Below are 20,252 nucleotides of genomic sequence, written 5' to 3'. Positions count from 1 at the left end.
GTATATTGCACAAACTTAGTCAAATTCCAGAACATTAGTGTCACAATAGCAAAATACAGCAAAAAGTCTTCCACTCAGACATGCAATCTGACAAATTATACAGCTGTAATGTACTATTATAATGCTGAAAAGAAGATGTACACTGCTCAGGTGAATCTATATCCACAATCAGCCGTGGGTGCTGGACCTCGGATCGCCACCGGATAACACCGGATAACAGGAACATGAAGAAAAAGAGGCCGCACACCAAAACAATGACTTGATAGTAGCAAAGATTTATTTGTACAAATCTGGATGCAAGGTACAACAGAAAGGAAATGGTAGACGCGTCTCACACAAGTGAAACATGTGAAACGCGTCTACCATTTCCATTCTATTGTACCTTGTATCCAGATTTGTACAAATAAATCTTTGCTACTATCAAGTCATTATTTTGGTGTGCGGCCACTTTCTCTTCATATTTCTATTATAATGCTGCCAGGGTACACAAGTAAGCAATCTGTTATAAGAAATCCACAAACAAGAGAGAAAAAAAAAATTATCCATGAAATACAGTGAAGACTAGTCAGCTGACCTAGAAGACTCGGTCCTAGCCCAACAGACGATGCATAACTAGCTCTACCAGGGCTAGGCCAAAGCCGACTAACCATCCCATACTCCGTCAATTTGGCAGGACAGCCTCTGGTAAATTACTTTTTTTTATAACAGTAGTGCCTATATGGGTGATCCAGTCCTGTGGGGATGGGGGGGGGGGTGAACTTTTCCAATGTAATAAAACCACTTTCCGGGCCTAGAGTAGGGCTCTAGAGACAGCCTCTTTAACTAGGGCATCAGGGGTTTCACTGGGTCCAGGATACCAAGTATACAAGGAGTCTAAATAAGGTTTATCTGAAATGCCTGATTAAGATTATGAACAACAGCATCCCATTATCTGTGCAGCTTGGGACAATGCCCCAACATATGGATCAAGTCCCTATGAACTCTGCTACATTTAGGGCATATAGGGTCTGTCACTAAGCCCATGTTATACAGTTTGATAGGGGTGTAATGAATGCTAAGTAGTATGTATAACTAAGAAAGTCGTTGCAACACATTTAAGGAACTGGAGTGCCTCTGTAGTTTCCTCCCACTGTTCTCCCGTCAGTTCCCTTACATCTGGCACCCATTGCACTCTTGCTTAACATGGATAATTATCCACATAGGTCCCAAGAAGCTGAGAGTAAATCCTGGTGCACACTATCAGTTTTTGTTTGACCCAGAGGGCTGAACAAAAAATAAAAAATGAGCTCAGAAGGAGCTCACTGTACTAACTATTTGATGTTAGTACAGTGATCTCCCTACTGGGTTATTGTGATCTGATAGGGGGACTGCCAAAACACACTGGTCAGCACACACAGCCATTGCCTAAGAGCGCTGATTGGATGACAATTGGCGGATGTTTTTCTGGCATTCCATTTCAACAGCAGCCGGACATTTGTCAGGCTTCTGTCAGACAGGCTGCTGTACACATGGGCCGAATGTCGGCTAGTTTCTTTTGAACTGACCAAATGTCAGCCGGTTTCTGTTGAACTGGCCAATACCGACCATGTTTGGGCCTGTGTGTACCAGGCTTAACAGTTAGAGATAGACCCCTTAGTGAAAGTAACCTGTTGCATTATTTAGAACAGTGGAGTAGGAGAAAAACAAAAATCATCTGGGAAATGTTGTTCTGCCTCGACATGATGTAGTTGCAGATAGTAAAAGTGTATTGGGAGACCAAATTTGGTTTGCAAAACAGAGAAGGGCAACAATTTATTTCCAGAGAAAACGTGCCTAACGTGTAATACCATAAGCCTGCCATTTTGGGACATATTGAAGCTTATCCAAATAGAGATAGGAATGATTATTTCATAAAATACTGAAGTCAGTTTACCCCATAATGCCCTGCAGCTGTTTGACCTTATACCACACCTTGTGCATTAGTCTGTAGGTAGGGAATACTCTGTTAGGTTTACCTAAGGCTTGGGATTCCGATCCCTTCGGGAAGGGAGGTCTATATCATTATTAAGAAGGAAGGGATCTTTCTGCAGAGATTTAGTATATGTAAAAAAAGGGCTTTTTAAACCAAATTTCTATCTTGCGACACATAATGTTGATGTGCCTGGCATTCATACCTTATTCATATGCTGTGTGGGATACATTTGGTTCAGGTAGCCCTGGATATTTTGGAATTTTCACTGTTCAAGAATGGGCACAGTTTGCTAAGGTCTTAGCAGTATTGCTTTAATACTGAGAACCTAGTGCCGGTGGTGCTTAACACCGAGCATTTACTTCTTAAATTAACTAGTGAAGCAGCGTTACCCCACGTGCCCTGATTTCTAGCCTCAACCTAACCTTTAGGATGACCCTGAGATTTAAATACTAAACTTAAGCCTTCACTTGTTCCTGCATCACAGGTTTTTTATTGAGAGTGCTAGTAAATTCTGAAAGTACTGGGGATTTGATACATGATGGGAGATAAAAAAAGATTTATTTTTTACAGAAAAATGTCCTCCAAAAATGTCTGCTAATATTGTAATTTCTTTTGAAGTTTAGAGTTCACAGTCTATGCAATATATATTAGGCATTTTGTGGTATCGAACTTTGCCTTGGATAGCTTTGTTTACATGAAGATGTTTATTTCTCTGATCATTTACATAGGCATGGTGTTTCCAGAAACAACAGCATGAACTGCATGTAGCTTTCTACAAGCAATATATAACTAAGAACCAAACTGCTTTTCAAGAAGCTCTTTTGAAGATCAACACCTTGGAAAAGTATTTTATTGATTTTTTTTTCTTTGTTTTTGCTATATTTTAAAGATATGTCGAGACATTACTCAAATTTGCCTTAGACCCCCTCTGCCCCGCTAGCGCACGTCCCAGCATTTTTCCTTTTAATTTGTTCTTATCTTGAGAAACTGCTTTTATTACTACTATCTGTGACATCATCACAGGTGTGCAGCAGCTGGGAACTCTGTGCCTATTGATGTAATTATGCCCCCAGAGCTACATATTCCAAGAACCCTTTCCCTATACACACAGTGTGGCAGACTCTTTGGAGTCAAGGTAGCTGCACTGTTTTTCTGGGCTAGAATAAATCTATGCATCAGGGGTGGAGAATAGTTTTGTAGCAAGATTAATGGGTATTTTTCAGTACCTGTGTTTTTTTAAGGGATTAAACACAGGAAAATGTGCATGTATTGTTTGTGGGGGTTTTTTTTTGTCCCGACATAAAGTTTATGTCATATCATCATTCTGTTGCATATTTCTGAAAAATATTTGAGTATGTTGATAGTTAATTTTATGACTGGTAAATGTTTCTTTTCATAGTGAACTGAAAGCAATAAAGAGAGAAAATGTGGAGCTTAAATCTTTGGTTACTCACATGAAGGTAAGAATTCAGTGACTTTATTGTGTGTCTTTTTCTGTCTTTCTTTTTCCATTTATTTCTGACTATTTGATATTCTATATAGGAGAGAACTGTAGGGCATATACTGGTTATAGCAAATAGCATGCCCTGCCCAGGTAGCATCTTAGAAAATCCCTCATCATTTTCATAACTCTGCTCTATAGTTTATGCTGTTTTGTATGTTCTCTATTCAAAACTTAAGCTGGCTATTGTACAAATTTTCCTTTAGATTTACCCAAACTATATAAAATGAGGTCAAACCTAAGCAACCCTTTCAATTTGTATCCAATTAGGCAGGGCCTTGAACTATTGAACTATATAGTTGAAGGTAAATCTAAAGGAGATTGTACAGAAATTGTACAAGGAAATTGTAGAATGGCCAACTTAAGACAATGGGAAACCTAGCAATACATGGGTCACGAATGAGCAATCACATCCAGATATGTACTATCTAGATAAAATTGTGAAAACTAATTTATGAATCTTCTTTAAGATAGACCCATTGTGTACAAAATAGAGAATGTGCAGGCAAAAAATGTTGCTATAAGGCCTCTTTCCCATTTTGATAGTTACAGAGGCGTACAGGAATTGGTTAACAGGATATAGGTTATGAACCAAGAATTTTTCCAAATACCAGTTCACTGGATTAAATATTCGAATGGTTGGGCCCATAAGGGGATGGTCAGCCCCTATGGACAGTTGATAAGTGGCCTGTTTCGGTTGCCTTACTAACTTAATAGGAAGTCTTTCACATATTAGGTTTATAGATGAATTTATATCATGTTAGTAATAGGAAATATTTAACCAAAATTGATTAATACTGAGAAAGATTCTAATGATGTTTTGACTTCAAGTTCTAGTTAGAATCTGGGGTCCCCTACTATTGCCATCATTATAAATGATCTTCCCTTGAGGGTTTCTTTATTCCAATCGACCTAAACTATTCCTGAACACTCCTGAAGTTGTTACCGAACAGTGGATGATTTCTGACCTGTGAAAGTGGATCCTGCTCTATTCAGGGGAGGAATTGGAGTGGGATATTCCTGAATTAGACATTAGAGCTAGTGGCTCCAGTTGAATACATCTCTTTGCTGGGGTATGTATGCACTGGTTAAGAAATTGAGAGATGTGACTGCTTTATGGTATAACAGATAATCAGGACATCCACTGCCTCCAAACTCCTTGGAATACTACTTCCCCCCATTAGGAGCAAGTAGTGGGCGAAGGCAGAGGAAGAAGTCCTATTATTGTTTCAGTACCTAACCATATATTTAGTTAGAGATGAGGTATCATGCCCATAGAGTCATCCTTAAACCACCATGCCGAGACTTTGTTGAACTTCTTAGGGCAGCCTCTGTTAAAGTAGAAGTTTAGAATATTACTTTTAATTATTTTTCGTTTATTCGCCCATAGAAGTTGTTTGAATGCATAATTAACTGATTTAATAAAACATTTGGTATTGGAATAAGTATTATCTGTAGAAGAGAGAGTGGACACGTGAAAACCTTTTATAGGATTCCTTTTCTCCCGAACTAGAAGAAGGCTTTGGTGTTCTATTTATCTTGTCTGAAATTTATTAGGAGTAGAGTGGTTTTATCTATTGCTGGTGTCAAATGAATCCCAAGATATTTGATGGATGGAGAGTCCTATTTAACCGCTTCCATACAGAGCAGTTAGACACCCTTCCTGCCCAGACCAATTTTTAGCTTTCAGCACTCTCACACTTTGAATGACAATTGCTCAGTCATGCTACACTATAACCAAACAAAATTTTTATCATTTTTTTCACACAAATAGAGCTTTCTTTTGGTGGTATTTGATCACAACTGGGGGTTTTTTTTTTTGTGATATATGCAAAAAAAGAGCAAAAATTTTGAAAAAAAAACACTTTTTTTTAGTTTCAATTATGAAATTTTGCAAAAAATTAATTTTTCTTCATACATTTGGGCCAAAATGTATACTGCTACATGTCTCTGGTAAAATTAACCCAAATTAGTGTATATTATTTAGTCTGTGTGAAAGTTATTGAGTCTAGAAGCTATGGTACCAATTACTGAAAATTGATCACACCAGATGTACTGACTGCCTATCTCCTTTCTTGAGGCCCTGAAATGTCAGGACAGTACAAATACCGACCAAATGACCCCTTTTTGTAAAGTAGACAGTCCAAGGTATTTAGTAAGAGGCATGGTGAGTTTTTTGAAGTTGTAATTTTTTCCCACAATTCTTGGGAAAATGAAGAAAAAAATTTTTTTTTCTTTTTTTTCCCACAAAGTTGTCAATTTATAAGCTATTTCTAACACATAGCATGTACACAGCAAAAATGACACCCAAAAATACATTCTGCTACTCCTTCCGAGTATGGCGATACCACATGTGTGAGACTTTTACACAGCCTGGCCACAAAAAGAGACTCCACGTCCAAGAAGCACATTCAGGCGTTCTAGGAGCATAAATACACATAAAACTTTCTTACTACCTATCACACTTTTCAAGGCCCTAGAGCACCAATACAATGGAAAAGTCCACAAAATGACCCCATTTTGGAAAGCAAACACTCCAACGTATATTCTATGAGGCATTATGGGTTGTTTGAACATATCATTTTTTTCCACAGGTTTTTGGAAAATGTGGGAAAAAAATGAAAACTTTTTTTTTTTACACAAAGTTGTCAATTTATAGGATATTCCTAACACATAACATGTACACAGCAAAAATGACACCCCAAAATACATTCTGCCACTCCTCCTGAGTATGGCAATACCACATGTGTGAGACTTTTTCACAGCCTAGCCATATAGAGGGGCCTAACATCCAAGGAGCATCATCATGCATCCTAGCCACTTGCCTAGGCCTATTTTTGACATTTGGTGTTTACAAGCTAAAATCAGTTGTTTTGATAGAAAACTGCTTAGAACCCCCAAACATTATATATTTTTTTTTAGCAGAGACCCTAGAGAATAAAATGGAGATTATTGCAATATTTTTTATCACACCGTATTTGCGTAGCGGTCTTCCAAACGCAATTTTTTTGGAAAAAATTCACTTTTTTTAATTAAAAAATAAGAAACCAGTAAAGTTAGCCCAATTTTTTCCCATAATGTGAAAGATAATGTTACGCCGAGTAAATATATACCCAACATGTCATGTTTCAAAATTGCGCACGCTCACGGAATGGTGACAAACTTTGGTACTTAAAAATCCCCATAGGCGACAATTTAAAAATTTCTACAGGTTGCCATCTTTGAGTTACAGAGGAGGTCTAGGGCTCAAATTATTCCCCTTGCTCTAACGATCGCGGCGATACCTCACATGTGTGGTTTGAACACCGTTTACATATGTGGGCGGGGTTTCTGTATGCATTCGCTTCTGCGCGCGAGCTAACGGGGACAGGGCGCTTTAATTTATTTATTTATTTTTTTTTTACTATTTATTTTATTTATTATTTTTTATTTTTACACCGTTTAAAAAAAAAAAAAAATTGATCATTTTTATTTCTATTAAAAGAAATGTAAATATTCCTCGTAATAGAAATAGGCACGACAGGACCTCTTTTTTGTGAGATCTGGGGTCAAAAAGTCCTAAAAGTACACTAAAAGATAGAAAAAAAAATAAATAAATAATTATAATATAAAATGAAAAAAAAAAAAAGAAAGGACCTTTAAACCGGTTGCTAGGCAACAACATTTTCCGTAGCTCCGGTCCTCCAAGACCATAGAGTCAAGTGAGGGCAAGCTTGCCCTCACTCGACATCCTGTCTGTGAGGATTCGGGACCGGATCGTTTTCCCCGCTGCCGGCGGGTCCGGTAAGCGGGGAAAAGGACCGGAACGCGTCGGGAGGGGGGGGGGGCGCCTCTTCCGCCATCCCGGAAGGGTGATCCCACGTCGAATCCGCCGCTGGGACCACCCTTATCGGAAAGCCAACCGTCCACTGTTTAAAAAAATACCAGGGTTATGGCAGCTATCTGCTGCCATAACACCGGTATTTAGGTTTAAACGGACGACGTATATAAACCTTTTTGGACTTGGACATGGTGGCTGTATGAAGGGTGACAGGTACTCGGGTACTTTGTTGGGCAGGTGACAGGTACTCTGGTACTGATGAGCAGGTGGCAGGTACTCGGGTACTCCGATAGGCAGGTGACAGGTACTCGGGTACTCTGATGGGCAGGTGACAGGCAGGTGATAGGTACTGATGAGTAGTACTCACTGACTGATAGGTGATAGGTGATACTGTACTGATGGGTACTGATGATCAGTACTGATACGTGATAGGTACTGATGAGTACTGATGAGTAGTGATGGGTACTGATGAGCAGGCGGCAAGTACTTGGGTACTTCAGGCGTCAGGTACTCTGATGAGCAGGTGGAAGGTACTCGGGTACTCTGATGGGTAGGTGACAGGTACTCTGATGACGGGTACTCCGTTGACAGGTACTCAAAGTACCCGAGTACCTGTCATCAGAGTACCCGAGTACCTGTCATCAGAGTACCCGAGTATCTGTCATCAGAGTACCCGAGTACCTGTCAGAGTACCCGAGTACCCGTCATCAGAGTACCCGAGTACCCGTCATCAGAGTACTCGAGTACCTGTCATCAGAGTACCCGAGTACCTGTCATCAGAGTACCCGAGTACCCGTCATCAGAGTACCCGAGTACCCGTCATCAGAGTACCCGAGTACCCGTCATCAGAGTACCCGAGTACCTGTCATCAGAGTACCCGAGTACCCGTCAGAGTACCCGAGTACCTGTCATCAGAGTACCCGAGTACCTGTCATCAGAGTATCCGTCATCAGAGTACCTGAGTACCTGTCATCAGAGTACCCGAATACCTGTCACCAGCCCATCAGAGTACCCGAGTACCTGTCATCTGAGTACCTGATGACAGGTACTCGGGTACTTTGATGGGCTAGTGACAGGTGCTCTTTATTGGGGGGGGGGCAATCAGTGTGTTTAGGGTGCACTGTAGTTGGTAACTAGCTGTTACCACAATCTCCTCCTCACACAGGATCAGTGTGTGAGGAGGAGAACACGGTGACAGCTAGTTACCGTGTTCTATGTTGACATTTGTGACCGGCTGTGATTGGACACAGCCGGTCACGTGGTAAAGAGCCAATTTCATTGGCTCTTTACCTAGATCGGGGATCGACTCTGTCCGAGGGACGAGCCTCGTCCCCGATCGCTGCTCTGCGCGCCCCCGGGGGCGCGCATTGCAGAGAGAACGAGCGGCTCGTGCTGGAGCCGCTCATGTGATCGGCTGTGATTGACACAGCCGATCACGTGGTAAACAGCCAATTTCTATTGGCTGTTTACCTTGATCAGTGATGGGCTATGTCCGAGGGACGAGCCTCATCCCTGATCGCGCCGCTGCGCGCCGCCGGGGGCGCGCAGTAGCAGCTAGAACGGGCCGACGTCATATGACGGCGGCCCGGATCTAGACAACCACTTTGCCGACGTCATTTTACATGACTCGGTATGGAAGTGGTTAAGTGGAAACTTTGTTCTAATATTAGATATTCTGGAAAAGGGGTTGTATAGGTTCAATCCTTGGATTTTGATAGTTTATTTTAACCACTTGCCAACCCTCTCACAGTAGATGTACTGCGAGGGGGGGCACAGGCAGGCATCCAGCGCCCCGTGCTGACCCATTTGGTGATTGGACACAACACAGCAATGATATATGGCTGAAACCTTCTGATCGGCTGTGGCCAATCAGAGCACTGAGTTAGCAATCTGTCTATTCTCCCTGATTTTTCCTGAATGAACTCTGATTTCAGGGAGAAAAAGCAGAAAGAGCCATTAGCAAAAGCAGCACACATTACACTTGTTACAGCTAACCCCTTGATTGCCTCTTGATGTTAACTTCTTCCCAGCCAGTGGCATTAGTAGTAGGGATAGACCGATTATAGGCAAGGCCGATATATCGGGGGCCGATATGCATTTTCCCCGATATATCGGTATCCGCCCCAAAAATGGCTGATATTTTTGTGACGTCATTCTGCCTCCTTAGGCTGCCTCCCTCGCCTTGGACAGCCTCATCTGGAGTCGGAACTAGTCTCGCCGGAGTGTATCACAGCCATACACCCACCCACAGCAGCCTGGTGCCAGGCAGCCACCCACATCCACAGGCCCTGTATCAGCCAGCTAGCCACAGGTCCTGTACCAGCGAGCCAACCAGCCACCCACAGGTCCTGTACCTGCCAGCCACAGGCACTGTACCAGCCAGCCACCCACAGCCCCTTTACCAGCCACCCACCCACCACAGGGTGCCAGCCAGTCACCCACCGCAGGGTGCCAGACAGCCAGCCACCCACAGACAGGGTGCCAGACACACAGCCACCCACAAGCCCTGTACCAGCCAGCCACAGGCACTGTACCAGCCAGCCGCCCACAGGCCCTGTACCAGCCAGCCACCCACAACCCTTGTGCCAGCCAGCCACCCACCTACCACAGGGTGCAAGCCAGCCAGCCACCCACCACAGGGTGCCAGCCAGCCAGACAGCCACCCCAGGGTGCCAGCCAGCCAGCAACCCACAGCAGGGTGCCAGACAGCCAACCATCCACCACAGGGTGCCAGCCAGCCAGCCATCCACCACAGGGTGCCAGCAAGCCAGCATCCCACCACAGGTTGCCAGACAATCAGCCACCCACCAGAGGGTGCCTGCCAGCCACCCACTACAGGGTGCCAGCAAGCCAGCCATTATGCATTTAACAAAAATTAACATGTTCAGCAACAGATGTGTGTAAAACATTGCCTTTATTTTTCAAAACTTAAAATGTACAAAATATCGGCCCATATTGGCCGATACTGATACGTTGTGACCAAAATATCGGTATCGGCCCTGAAAAAAACCATATCGGTCTATCCCTAATTAGTAGCGTGCAGTATTATTACTGATCACTGTATTAGTGTCACTAAGGACGTCAGTGTCAGTTATTCAGTTAGAGTCCCTCCCAGTCAGTATCAGTTAGTGCTAGATTATTATTATTATTATTATTATTATTATTATTATTATTATTATTATAATACAGCATTTATATAGCGCAGACAGTTTACGCAGCGTTTTACAACATAAGGGCAGACAATGTAATTACAATACAGTTTAATAAAGTAGAAATCAGAGGGCCCTGATCGTTCAAGCTTACAATCTAGGAGGGAGAGTGAAGAGATACAAGAGGTAATACCTGTGGGGGATGGGCTGCTAGAAAAAATAAACGCGCAGTTGTTAGGTGGGGGCCAGATAGGCTTCTCTGAAGAAATGAGTTTTCAGGGATCGCCTGAAAGTGGGAAGAGTAGGAGATAGTCTGACAGATTTGTGTATAGAGTTCCAAAGGATGGGAGAGGCTCTGGAGAAGTCCTGGAGGCAAGCTTGGGATGGGGTGACAAGGGAACTAGAGAGCAGGAGGTCTTGGGAGAAGCGAATAGGATGATTTGGTTGGTATTTTAAGATTAGGTTAGTGATGTACAGTGGCAGCTGGTGTATTGGGGGCGCAGGGGCGCCGCCCCCTCATCCATGCGTCCGGCCCCCTAATCGACAGTGCCTTGCGAAAGTATTCGCCCCCCTTGAACTTTGCGACCTTTTGCCACATTTCAGGCTTCAAACATAAAGATATAAAACTGTAATTTTTTGTGAAGAATCAACAAGTGGGACACAGTCATGAAGTGGAACGAAATTTATTGGATATTTCAAACTTTGGTAACAAATAAAAAACTGAAAAATTGGGCGTGCAAAATTATTCAGCCCCTTTACTTTCAGTGCAGCAAACACTCTCCAGAAGTTCAGTGAGGATCTCTGAATGATCCAATGTTGACCTAAATGACTAATGATGATAAATAGAATCCACCTGTGTGTTATCAAATCTCCGTATAAATGCACCTGCACTGTGATAGTCTCAGAGGTCCGTTTAAAGCCCAGAGAGCATCATGAAGAACAAGGAACACACCAGGCAGGTCCGAGATACTGTTGTGGAGAAGTTTAAAGCCGGATTTGGATACAAAAAGATTTCCCAAGCTTTAAACATCCCAAGGAGCACTGTGCAAGCGATAATATTGAAATGGAAGGAGTATCAGACCACTGCAAATCTACGAAGACCTGGCCGTCCCTCTAAACTTTCAGCTCATACAAGGAGAAGACTGATCAGGGATGCAGCCAAGAGGCCCATGATCACTCTGAATGAACTGCAGAGATCTACAGCTGAGGTGGGAGACCCTGTCCATAGGACAACAATCAGTCGTATACTGCACAAATCTGGCCTTTATGGAAGAGTGGCAAGAAGAAAGCCATTTCTTAAAGATATCCATAAAAAGTGTCTAATGACGTTTGCCACAAGCCACCTGGGAGACACACCAAACATGTGGAAGAAGGTGCTCTGGTCAGATGAAACCAAAATCAAACTTTTTGTCAACAATGCAAAACGTTATGTTTGGAGTAAAAGCTCATCACCCTGAACACACCATCCCCACTGTCAAACTTGGTGGCAGCATCATGGTTTGGGCCTGCTTTTCTTCAGCAGGGACAGGGAAGATGGTTAAAATTGATGGGAAGATGGATGGAGCCAAATACAGGACCATTCTGGAAGAAAACCTGATGGTCTGCAAAAGACCTGAGACTGGGATGGAGGTTTGTTTTCCAACAAGACAATGATCCAAAACATAAAGCAAAATCTACAATGGAATGGTTCACAAATAAACATATCCAGGTGTTAGAATGGCCAAGTCAAAGCCCAGACCTGAAAACTGCTGTTCACAAAAGCTCTCCATTCAACCTCACTGAGCTCGAGCTGTTTTGCAAGGAGGAATGGGCAAAAATTTCAGTCTCTCAATGTGCAAAACTGATAGAGACATACCCCAAGTGACTTACAGCTGTAATCACAGCAAAAGGTGGCGCTACAAAGTATTAACTTAAGGGGGCTGAATAATTTTGCACGCCCAATTTTCCAGTTTTTTATTTGTTAAAAAAGTTTGAAATATCCGATAAATTTCGTTCCACTTCATGATTGTGTCCCACTTGTTGTTGATTCTTCACAAAAAATTACAGTTTTATATCTTTATGTTTGAAGCCTGAAATGTGGCAAAAGGTCACAAAGTTCAAGGGGGCCGAATACTTTCGCAAGGCACTGTACATGCGGGGCACCGGAGGCATTGTGTTCAATGGGGCTTTTTTTTTTTTAACCATGTGATTAGAGCCAAAGGCTCTCACAAGCTAAAATAAAGGGTGGGCTTGAGGCGCAGAGCACTGCGCCCCGAGCCCACCCAGTTGTGTGACAATAGCGAATGAATATTGGCTATTGTCACATGGATCCGCCTCCTGGCCAATCATGAAGCTGGTCCTGAGACCTGTTTCCCGATTGGCCGAAAGTAGAAGCCCTGCCATTGGGCATGGGGGATGAGATGCTTCTACTGAGGGGGAAGAAGCTGAAGCTGCCACCGCCGCAGGGTGCGTGAGCCGTGGGGTGGTCCTGGGTCCTGGGGGGGGGTCCAGGGTCCTTGGGGAGTCCGGGGTCCTGGGGGGGTCTTGCGGCCCGTGGTAACACACTGTATTTGATTCTCCACTCTTCATTCTCTTGGACTCTTTCCCACTGCACACACACAGTTGCTCATCTATTGCCTCACTGCTTTCCTGCTCCAGCATGTGTGGCTGGAAGTGCTGAGGGCAATAGAAAGAGCACACCTGAAACTCACAGCCACATTCTCCCTCCCAGCCTATAGTGGCAGGAGAGGGATTTATCTCTTGGCAAGCTGCAGCTGTTGTGTTCTGGGAGCCACATTCACACACTTTATATTTTTTATTTTTTAAATTCAATCTTCTTTATAAAGAACATATTTATCCCCTCTTAAGATCATAAAGATGCAGTTTTTAAATGTTCTCTGATGTACTTCTAGGACAACTTCAGTATGCATTGCGGGGATCCTGGTGTGGTCCTGGGGGGGGGGGGTTATGGTGTGCGGCCTGGTGGGGGCCAGGTGTATGGTGCAGTCCGTCTGCCGCCCCCCCTGGCCCATGGACACTGGTGATGTAGCTGGGGGGCCGAGTTGTGGATCGTTTTGTAATTATTGGTAACATCTTGAATTTAATTTGTTGGGTAAGCGGAAGCCAGTTGAGGAATTGGCAGAGAGGTGTAGCAGACACTGAGTGGTTTGTAAGGTGGATGAGCTAAGCAGCAGCATTCATAACTGACTGAAGGGGGGAATAGCGTTTTTAACTTTCAAAATATTTTATTAGTATAAAGAGTAAGGTTACAAACAAGAGCAAAAGAAGAACAGGTGGTATGCAAGTTGGGATTGCAGAAGCAGCTGGGTACAGGAAAACAATGGGCTTCAAGGGGAGTGCAATCCAAATCAAAGTAGACATATTAGAAGCATCAAGATGAAAAAACGTCTTCAAAATGACAAAAAGGCACAAAAGACTGTAAAGGAAGGAAAAAAGGAAAGGAGAAGAAAGAGGAAGAGATAGGCAAGGGAAGTGAAGGTAAAAAGATAACGCGTGGAAGTTGTCTTAGAGGTTCCCGGACGGGGAGGATAAGTGTCCTGGATAGAGGGGCGTGTTGGTATAGATCGCCCATGGTTCCCAAACCGCTTCGAAGGCGCTCTTCCTATCTAGGAGAGTGCTGGCCAATTTTTCTTGGGTCATAATCCAACAGATTTTACGCTTGGTGGCTAAGAAGGAAACCGATTCCCGTTTCCATGATTTAGCCAAGGTCATTTTAGCACCGAGCAAAAGAAAAAAAAGGAGTTTAGACATATGTTTGGGCGCATGATCTATTTTAAAATTGAGAAGAGCTATTTTCGGGTCCTGGGGTATAGTCAGGCCTGAGAGTTTCCGCATTAGATGAAAGATTTTGTTCCAAAACGATCTGATGCGAGGACAGGACCACCAGGTATTGAACATGGAGCCTATCATTCCACAATTGCGGAAGCAAAGAGGTGAAGTGTTTGGAAACATTATAGCCAGCCTGCTCGGAACTCTATACCACCTGGTAAAGATTTTGACATTGGCCTCGATCAAAGAGACATTTAGGATTCCTTTAAAGGAGCGTCAGAACCACTGTGACCATACTTCGGATGAAAAGGAGTCACCCAGGTCAGATTCCCAGGCCAGCGCATAAGAAGGCTTATCGCCAACGGTCGCCAAAGAGGCATTGATGCTAGATATGCCACCTCTCTGATCCAATATGTTAGAGCACCAGTGTTCATAAGGAGTGAGTTTAGGGGGTTCGCTCTTATTAAGCCACCTGGAGCGTAGGAAGTGGGCTATTTGAGTGTATCGGAACGATTCAGAGGGGGGCATTTTCAGTATTTTGGAGCAATGACCCTGACTAAGAGGGCCTAATCTAATAAAAAAATGGCCTATGCGAAATAGGCCCTTGTTGAGCCACCATTTGAAGGCCTCTATATTCATTCCCGGAGGGAAGTCCGGGTTATGAAATATGTGGGTCAGAGGTCTCAGGTCCGAAACCAGGGCAGAGTTTCTATGTAAAGTGTCACATAGGGCGATAGAGTGGGATAGTGTCGGAGCTAGTACTGGGGGTCTACGATTAGGGGCACACCAGAGTAAATAGTCAATGGTGTTGCGCGGGACTGCCTGTCTTTCCAAGAGGATCCAATCGGGCTTCGGGCCCCTGGAATATACCATAGATATTTGGGCCAGTTGAGAAGCTTGATAGTACCACCATAGATTGGGGAGACCCAGACCTCCGTCTTCCTTCCGTCTAAGCAATGTGGATATTGGGCAACGATGTCCTTTAACACCCCAAACATATTGAACAATTTTGGATTGAAGCTTGGCCAGTTGTGATTTTTTAATGGGAATGGGCAGTGACCTGAATAAATACAGTATGCGTGGAAGAAGTGTCATTTTGACCGTGTTAATCCTCCCTATCCAAGACAGCTCAATTTTCGACCAGGACTCTAGATCTGCTTCCAATTTCTTGAAGGCCCCTGGATAATTAACCGTGTAGAGTTTGTCAATGGAATGTGGAAGATTAACTCCCAGGTACGGTATGTAGAGGGGGTTCCAAGAAAAGGGAAAGTATGTTTTGAGCGTGTCCAGGAGACGAGTGGGAACTGAAACGTTCAAGGCTGTGGATTTAGACATATTGACCTGCAGGCCAGATACTTGACTGAAGTCGTGTAACAGTTTGAGAATGTTAGGTGTTGATGTGAGAGGAGAAGTGACAAATAGCAGGAGATCATCCGCGAAGAGTGCGCATTTATGTTCAGAGTTTCCGCAGGAGACTCCTTTAATGTCTGGGTGTTTTCTGATGGCGGTAGCTAGGGTTTCTATAGCGATAGCGAAAACTATAGGAGATAGCGGGCAGCCTTGCCGTGTTCCCTTTTGTATAGAGAAGGGAGTCGAGTATTGTCCAGCGATCCGGATCTGGGCAGAAGGCGTAGAGTACAAAGAGCGTAGTATTCTCTGGAAGGATGGACCAAATCCCCACCTCTCCAGAGTGTCGAAGATATAGGGCCACAGCACCGAATCGAAGGCCTTACAGAGGTCGATAGAGAGGAGATATCCTTCCTGTTTAGCACCCCCTGTCCCAAGCGGAGTTAAGAAGAGATACTATATCGCTCTCCGAATCTGGTCAGTGCCTTGTCGGCCTGGGATAAACCCTGCCTGGTCCATGTGGATGTAGTGGGCTATAAAAGAGGAAAGTCTGTTCGCTAAAACCTTAGTAAGAATTTTAAGATCATTGTTGATTAGGGAGATGGGGCGATAATTAGCAACATCATTAGGGTCTTTACCCGGCTTTGGAATCAGGGAAACAGTAGCAAAGTTTAAGTCTGCGCCTAGGCCGTGACCATCGCGGAGAGAATTAAAGAATCGAGCCAGATATGGGGCAAGAGTAGAGCCAAATTTTTTATAATATAAGTTAGAAAAACCGTCGGGCCTGGTGCTGATGACAGATTCAGGGATTTAATCACCCCTAGAATTTCCTCTTCGGAAATAGGTTTTTCCATTAGCCGGGAATGTTCTGGAGACAATTTGGGCAGATTAATGTCCTCCATAAAAGAGTCCAGAGTCTTGGGTGGAGCTGTGGGGGCAGAGTATAAGTTGGAGTAGAAATCGTGAAAAGCTGCCATCACCTTCTGAGGATGCTGAGTAAGATCCCCCTGAGCAGTTCGAATTTTGGGAATAAAAGTGGCCTGGGACCTGGGAGTCAGTTTGAAAGCTAATCTAGGACCTATCCTATCTTTCTGACAATAGTGGTGGGTTCCGGACCATCTAAGATGTTTTTCGGCTTCGGTAGTAAGAGCTAAATTCGGAGCCAGACGAGACGAGTCCAATTTGGTCAGGGAGCCTGCAGAGGGGTTAGCTTTATGTTGCTTTGATAAGGATAGGAAGGTGTTGGTTAGAGTAGCAATAGTTTGTTTCTGCTCACACTTCAGCTGTGAGGAGATTTGGATTAGTTTTCCCCTGATCGTGGGTTTGTGAGCTGCCCAGAGGGATTCAGGAGAGATGGGTGCTATATCGTTGTGGAGAAAGTACTCAGACAAAGCATCAGAGATAAGTGAGCACTGTGTCGGGTCACTCAGAATGGATTCGTTAAGTCGCCATCTAAACGATAGGGGAGAATGGGACGCCTTGGACAGAGAAAGTAGCACCATGGAATGATCCGAAAGAGCCGTGTCCCTAATTCTAGATTTCAGTGCGAAGGGGATGGTGGAGGTTTTGATAAAGATATGATCAATCCTCGCATAGGTGCGATGGGGGGCAGAGTAATGGGTGTAATCTTTAGTCTTGGGGTTGAGTTCCCGCCAGATGTCGGTGAGATTGGAAGCGAAGATGAAATGTGCAATTTTAGTGCTTTGCCTGGGAAGTTGTTTATTTTTGGGGGCGCCTGTTCTGGATTTGTCAACCGCTCGGTCCAAAGCGATGTTAGAGTCTCCACCCATCACTACAAAGCCCTCAAAGAGTGGCCCAAGAGTGTGTAACATGTCAGAGAAAAATTTTGCTTGACCTTTATTGGGTGCGTAGTATGAAATGAAGGTATAAACTGAGTTGTCAATGGTCCCCGAGATCAGTATGTAGCGGCCATCAGGGTCAGAAACTGTCTTGGTCAGGGAGAAATTAATGTGTCGAGCAATGCAGATCGCCACTCCTTTTGTCTTATTGACAGCATTAGCAAGGTAAAATTTGTTATATTTGTGGTGTAAAAAGGAAGGCTGATAACTTTTAGGGAAGTGGGTTTCTTGTAGAAGGGCAATATCAATCTTTTGGGAATGGTATAATTGAAAAATGTTACGCCTCTTAACAGGCGAGTTGAGGCCCTGGGTGTTATGCGAAACTATGGTAAGACTAGGGTTTGTAGTAGAAGGCGTCATATTGGATCAGAGAGGTAGGTAGCCTTTCGGCTCGCTGGCAACTCACCCCCAACGATTACCGGAAGAGTCCGAGCAGAGTCGCTAGTGGCTTGGTGTTGTCCAGAAACATGGAAACTCGGGGAACGGAGTGTCCGGGAAGCTCTGCGGCGACCTGGAAAGGAACTATAGAAGTAGAGCAAGAGCAGAAACAAGAAAGAGAAAGGAGGAGATGAGCTCATGTCTATGAAGATAAGGTAGATTGTTCTCAGAAAAAGTAGCATACAAGAAACTTGAGGTAACCTCAGTAAGGTAGTGTAAATTAAAAATGCAGAAAATGAAAACAACAAGTAAAGCAAGGGAGCAAGTTCCCGTAGCCCCTAGAGGCCAGGGAAGAGACTCCAGACCCTCACAAAGGTCCCCCCCAAAAAAAAGGGGGGCCCCAGAAAGGGAAAACAAAAAATTGTCAGTGAATAGAATGGAAATTCCACTCAAAGACAAGGCGAGGTGCATGGCAACCACCTCAGCCTCTTTGTGGAAGCTGTGGAAACAAGAGAAACCAGCAGCGATCAAAGTAGTGGATACATCAGACATCTAATTAACATTTCAGCAGATAAGTGTTCATCGGAATATCAAAAAAAATGGAAAAGTCAGCATATGAAAGAAATAACCTTATAACAATTTGCTTAAACAGATAACCTCAGGAGCAGTGCTCCCAGACCAGAAACGTATGTGGGGGAGTGGGGTTGAGAAAGAGGTGGAAGCAAGGGAGGGGAGAGAAGGAGGGAAAATGGGGACATGTAGGGTCAGGGAGGGAGAGCGAGGGAGAGCGAGAGATGGGGATAGGGAAAAGAGGGGGGAAGGGGAAGGAGGGAGAGAAGGAGGGAGAGGAGGAAGGGTAAATAAAAAGAAGCGGGAGGTAGAAGTAAAACGGGGGGGGGGGGGATGATGTCAACATCAAAAAATGTAGGACAATATGGGTCCATTTAACCAGGGGGACCGAATCCAAAGGTGTGTGGATAGGGTAGGAGCCTCGTGGAACGAGGGCTCGTCAAACAAAGAAGAAAAACCTGGGGGGGTAGATCCCCTGTCACAGTCACTGTCAGGGAGGCTTAGCATTCCTTGAACGCTTAGATTTCTGCTTGACCCAGAGGGGGGTCAAAGGGTTAGGAGAAGATGGTCTCTTGGGTGGAGCTTGGGATCTGTGTTGACTTGCAGGAAGTTGTTCCTGGGAGATGAGGCCCAGTTGATGCAGGATCTTCTCGCCATCTTGGAATGAAGAAAAGCTGTAAGATTTGTTGTTGAAAGAAAAATTCAGACGAAATGGGAAGGACCAGCGGTAGGTGATGTTTTTTTGCGAGAGTATGAGAAGCAATGGTTTTAGAGATCTCCTCTTTTGTATGGTGTAGGGGGAGATATCCGCAAATACCTGGATTGGGGAGCCCTGGGTGGTTAGCTGTTCTGCATTGCGAGTTAGTTTCATGACCTCCTCTTTAACAGCATAAAAATGGGGCTTGAAAATTATGTCACGAGGTAGGCCGTAGGACTAGCTCTATGGGCCCTGTCCAGTTCCAGGCGGTTGTCTGGGATGTCTGGTATTAGCTCTTTTATGAATGTACGGACCGCAGAGTGAACATCCTTGACAGATTCAGGGAGCCCCCTGATCCGAAAATTGTACCTTCTGGACTTGTTTTCTAGGTCGTCTATTTTAGACATGGCATAGTCCAGCTGGTCCTGAAGCTCTTGAATGTGGGAAGAGTTTTGGTTCATCCTTGCTATAGTTTGGTCAGTCTTTTTTTCAACTGTTTCAATCCTAGCTCCCAGTTGAACTATATCCCTGTGGATAGAGGATGTGATTTGGGATGCATTTTGTGCCAGTCCCCTGGAGAGCATCCTAGAGAATGAGGACATTAAGGAGGCAAAGTCTGTGGGACAGGGTGAGAGAAGTGGAGTGGAAGTCCCCCATGGGTGTCAGTGCAAATTCCCCCAATGAACGTTCCAAAAGTGATTCGGTGGAAGCAGGGGATGTGTATGGTAGTCCCTTAGTACTCACTGCGCCCAGATGAGGGGTAGTCAGAGGTGTAGCTGCTTGGTCCTGGTCTGTGATTGAGTCTGCTGCTGCTGACTGTTCTGGGTTTCGTGTGTCTGGCACCGCCAAACTGAGGGCCCCGGGTTGCCACGGCCCGTGGTCGATTTGGGACATGATGTCCCTTCTGGCCGGTACCCCGGACATCAGATGTTGTGCTGCGGGTTTTCGGTAATCTGCCAAGGGTGTTGCGGAGCAGATATAGCCGGTGACCGTGTGCTGAAGAAAGCTGTAGCGGCTTAGGCGGTGCGGAGCTCCGAGACTATGCCGTCATCCCGAGGCTGCCGCGCATGCGCCCTCTCTAGAGGATCGCAATTTAAGCTGCCATCAGCCAAGCAACAAAAAACAAAACAAACAAAAAAAAAAACCCAAAAGGGGTTAAAGCTGTGAAGGTAGGCTGTTGTATGAAGTGGGGAAGTGAGCCAGGTAGATTAC

General features: G+C 44.4%; 1 protein-coding gene across 1 annotated transcript in view; it reads left to right on the top strand.

Moving 5' to 3' along the window:
• The window catches only part of RNF212B (ring finger protein 212B), a gene marked incomplete at both ends in the record, with an annotated part of 247,258 nt that overhangs the window by 53,573 nt on the left and 173,433 nt on the right, over positions 1–20,252 (top strand). The window contains 2 exons of the mRNA XM_082243294.1: positions 2,680–2,795; positions 3,351–3,411. Of these exons, the coding sequence (XP_082099420.1) occupies positions 2,680–2,795; positions 3,351–3,411 (177 nt within the window). The remainder of the gene's footprint in view (positions 1–2,679; positions 2,796–3,350; positions 3,412–20,252) is intronic.

The sequence above is a fragment of the Pelophylax lessonae genome (genome assembly GCF_965119305.1).
Source record: "Pelophylax lessonae genome assembly, chromosome: 1".
Lineage (NCBI taxonomy): Eukaryota > Metazoa > Chordata > Amphibia > Anura > Ranidae > Pelophylax > Pelophylax lessonae.
This window is presented reverse-complemented; position numbering and strand designations above follow the sequence as displayed.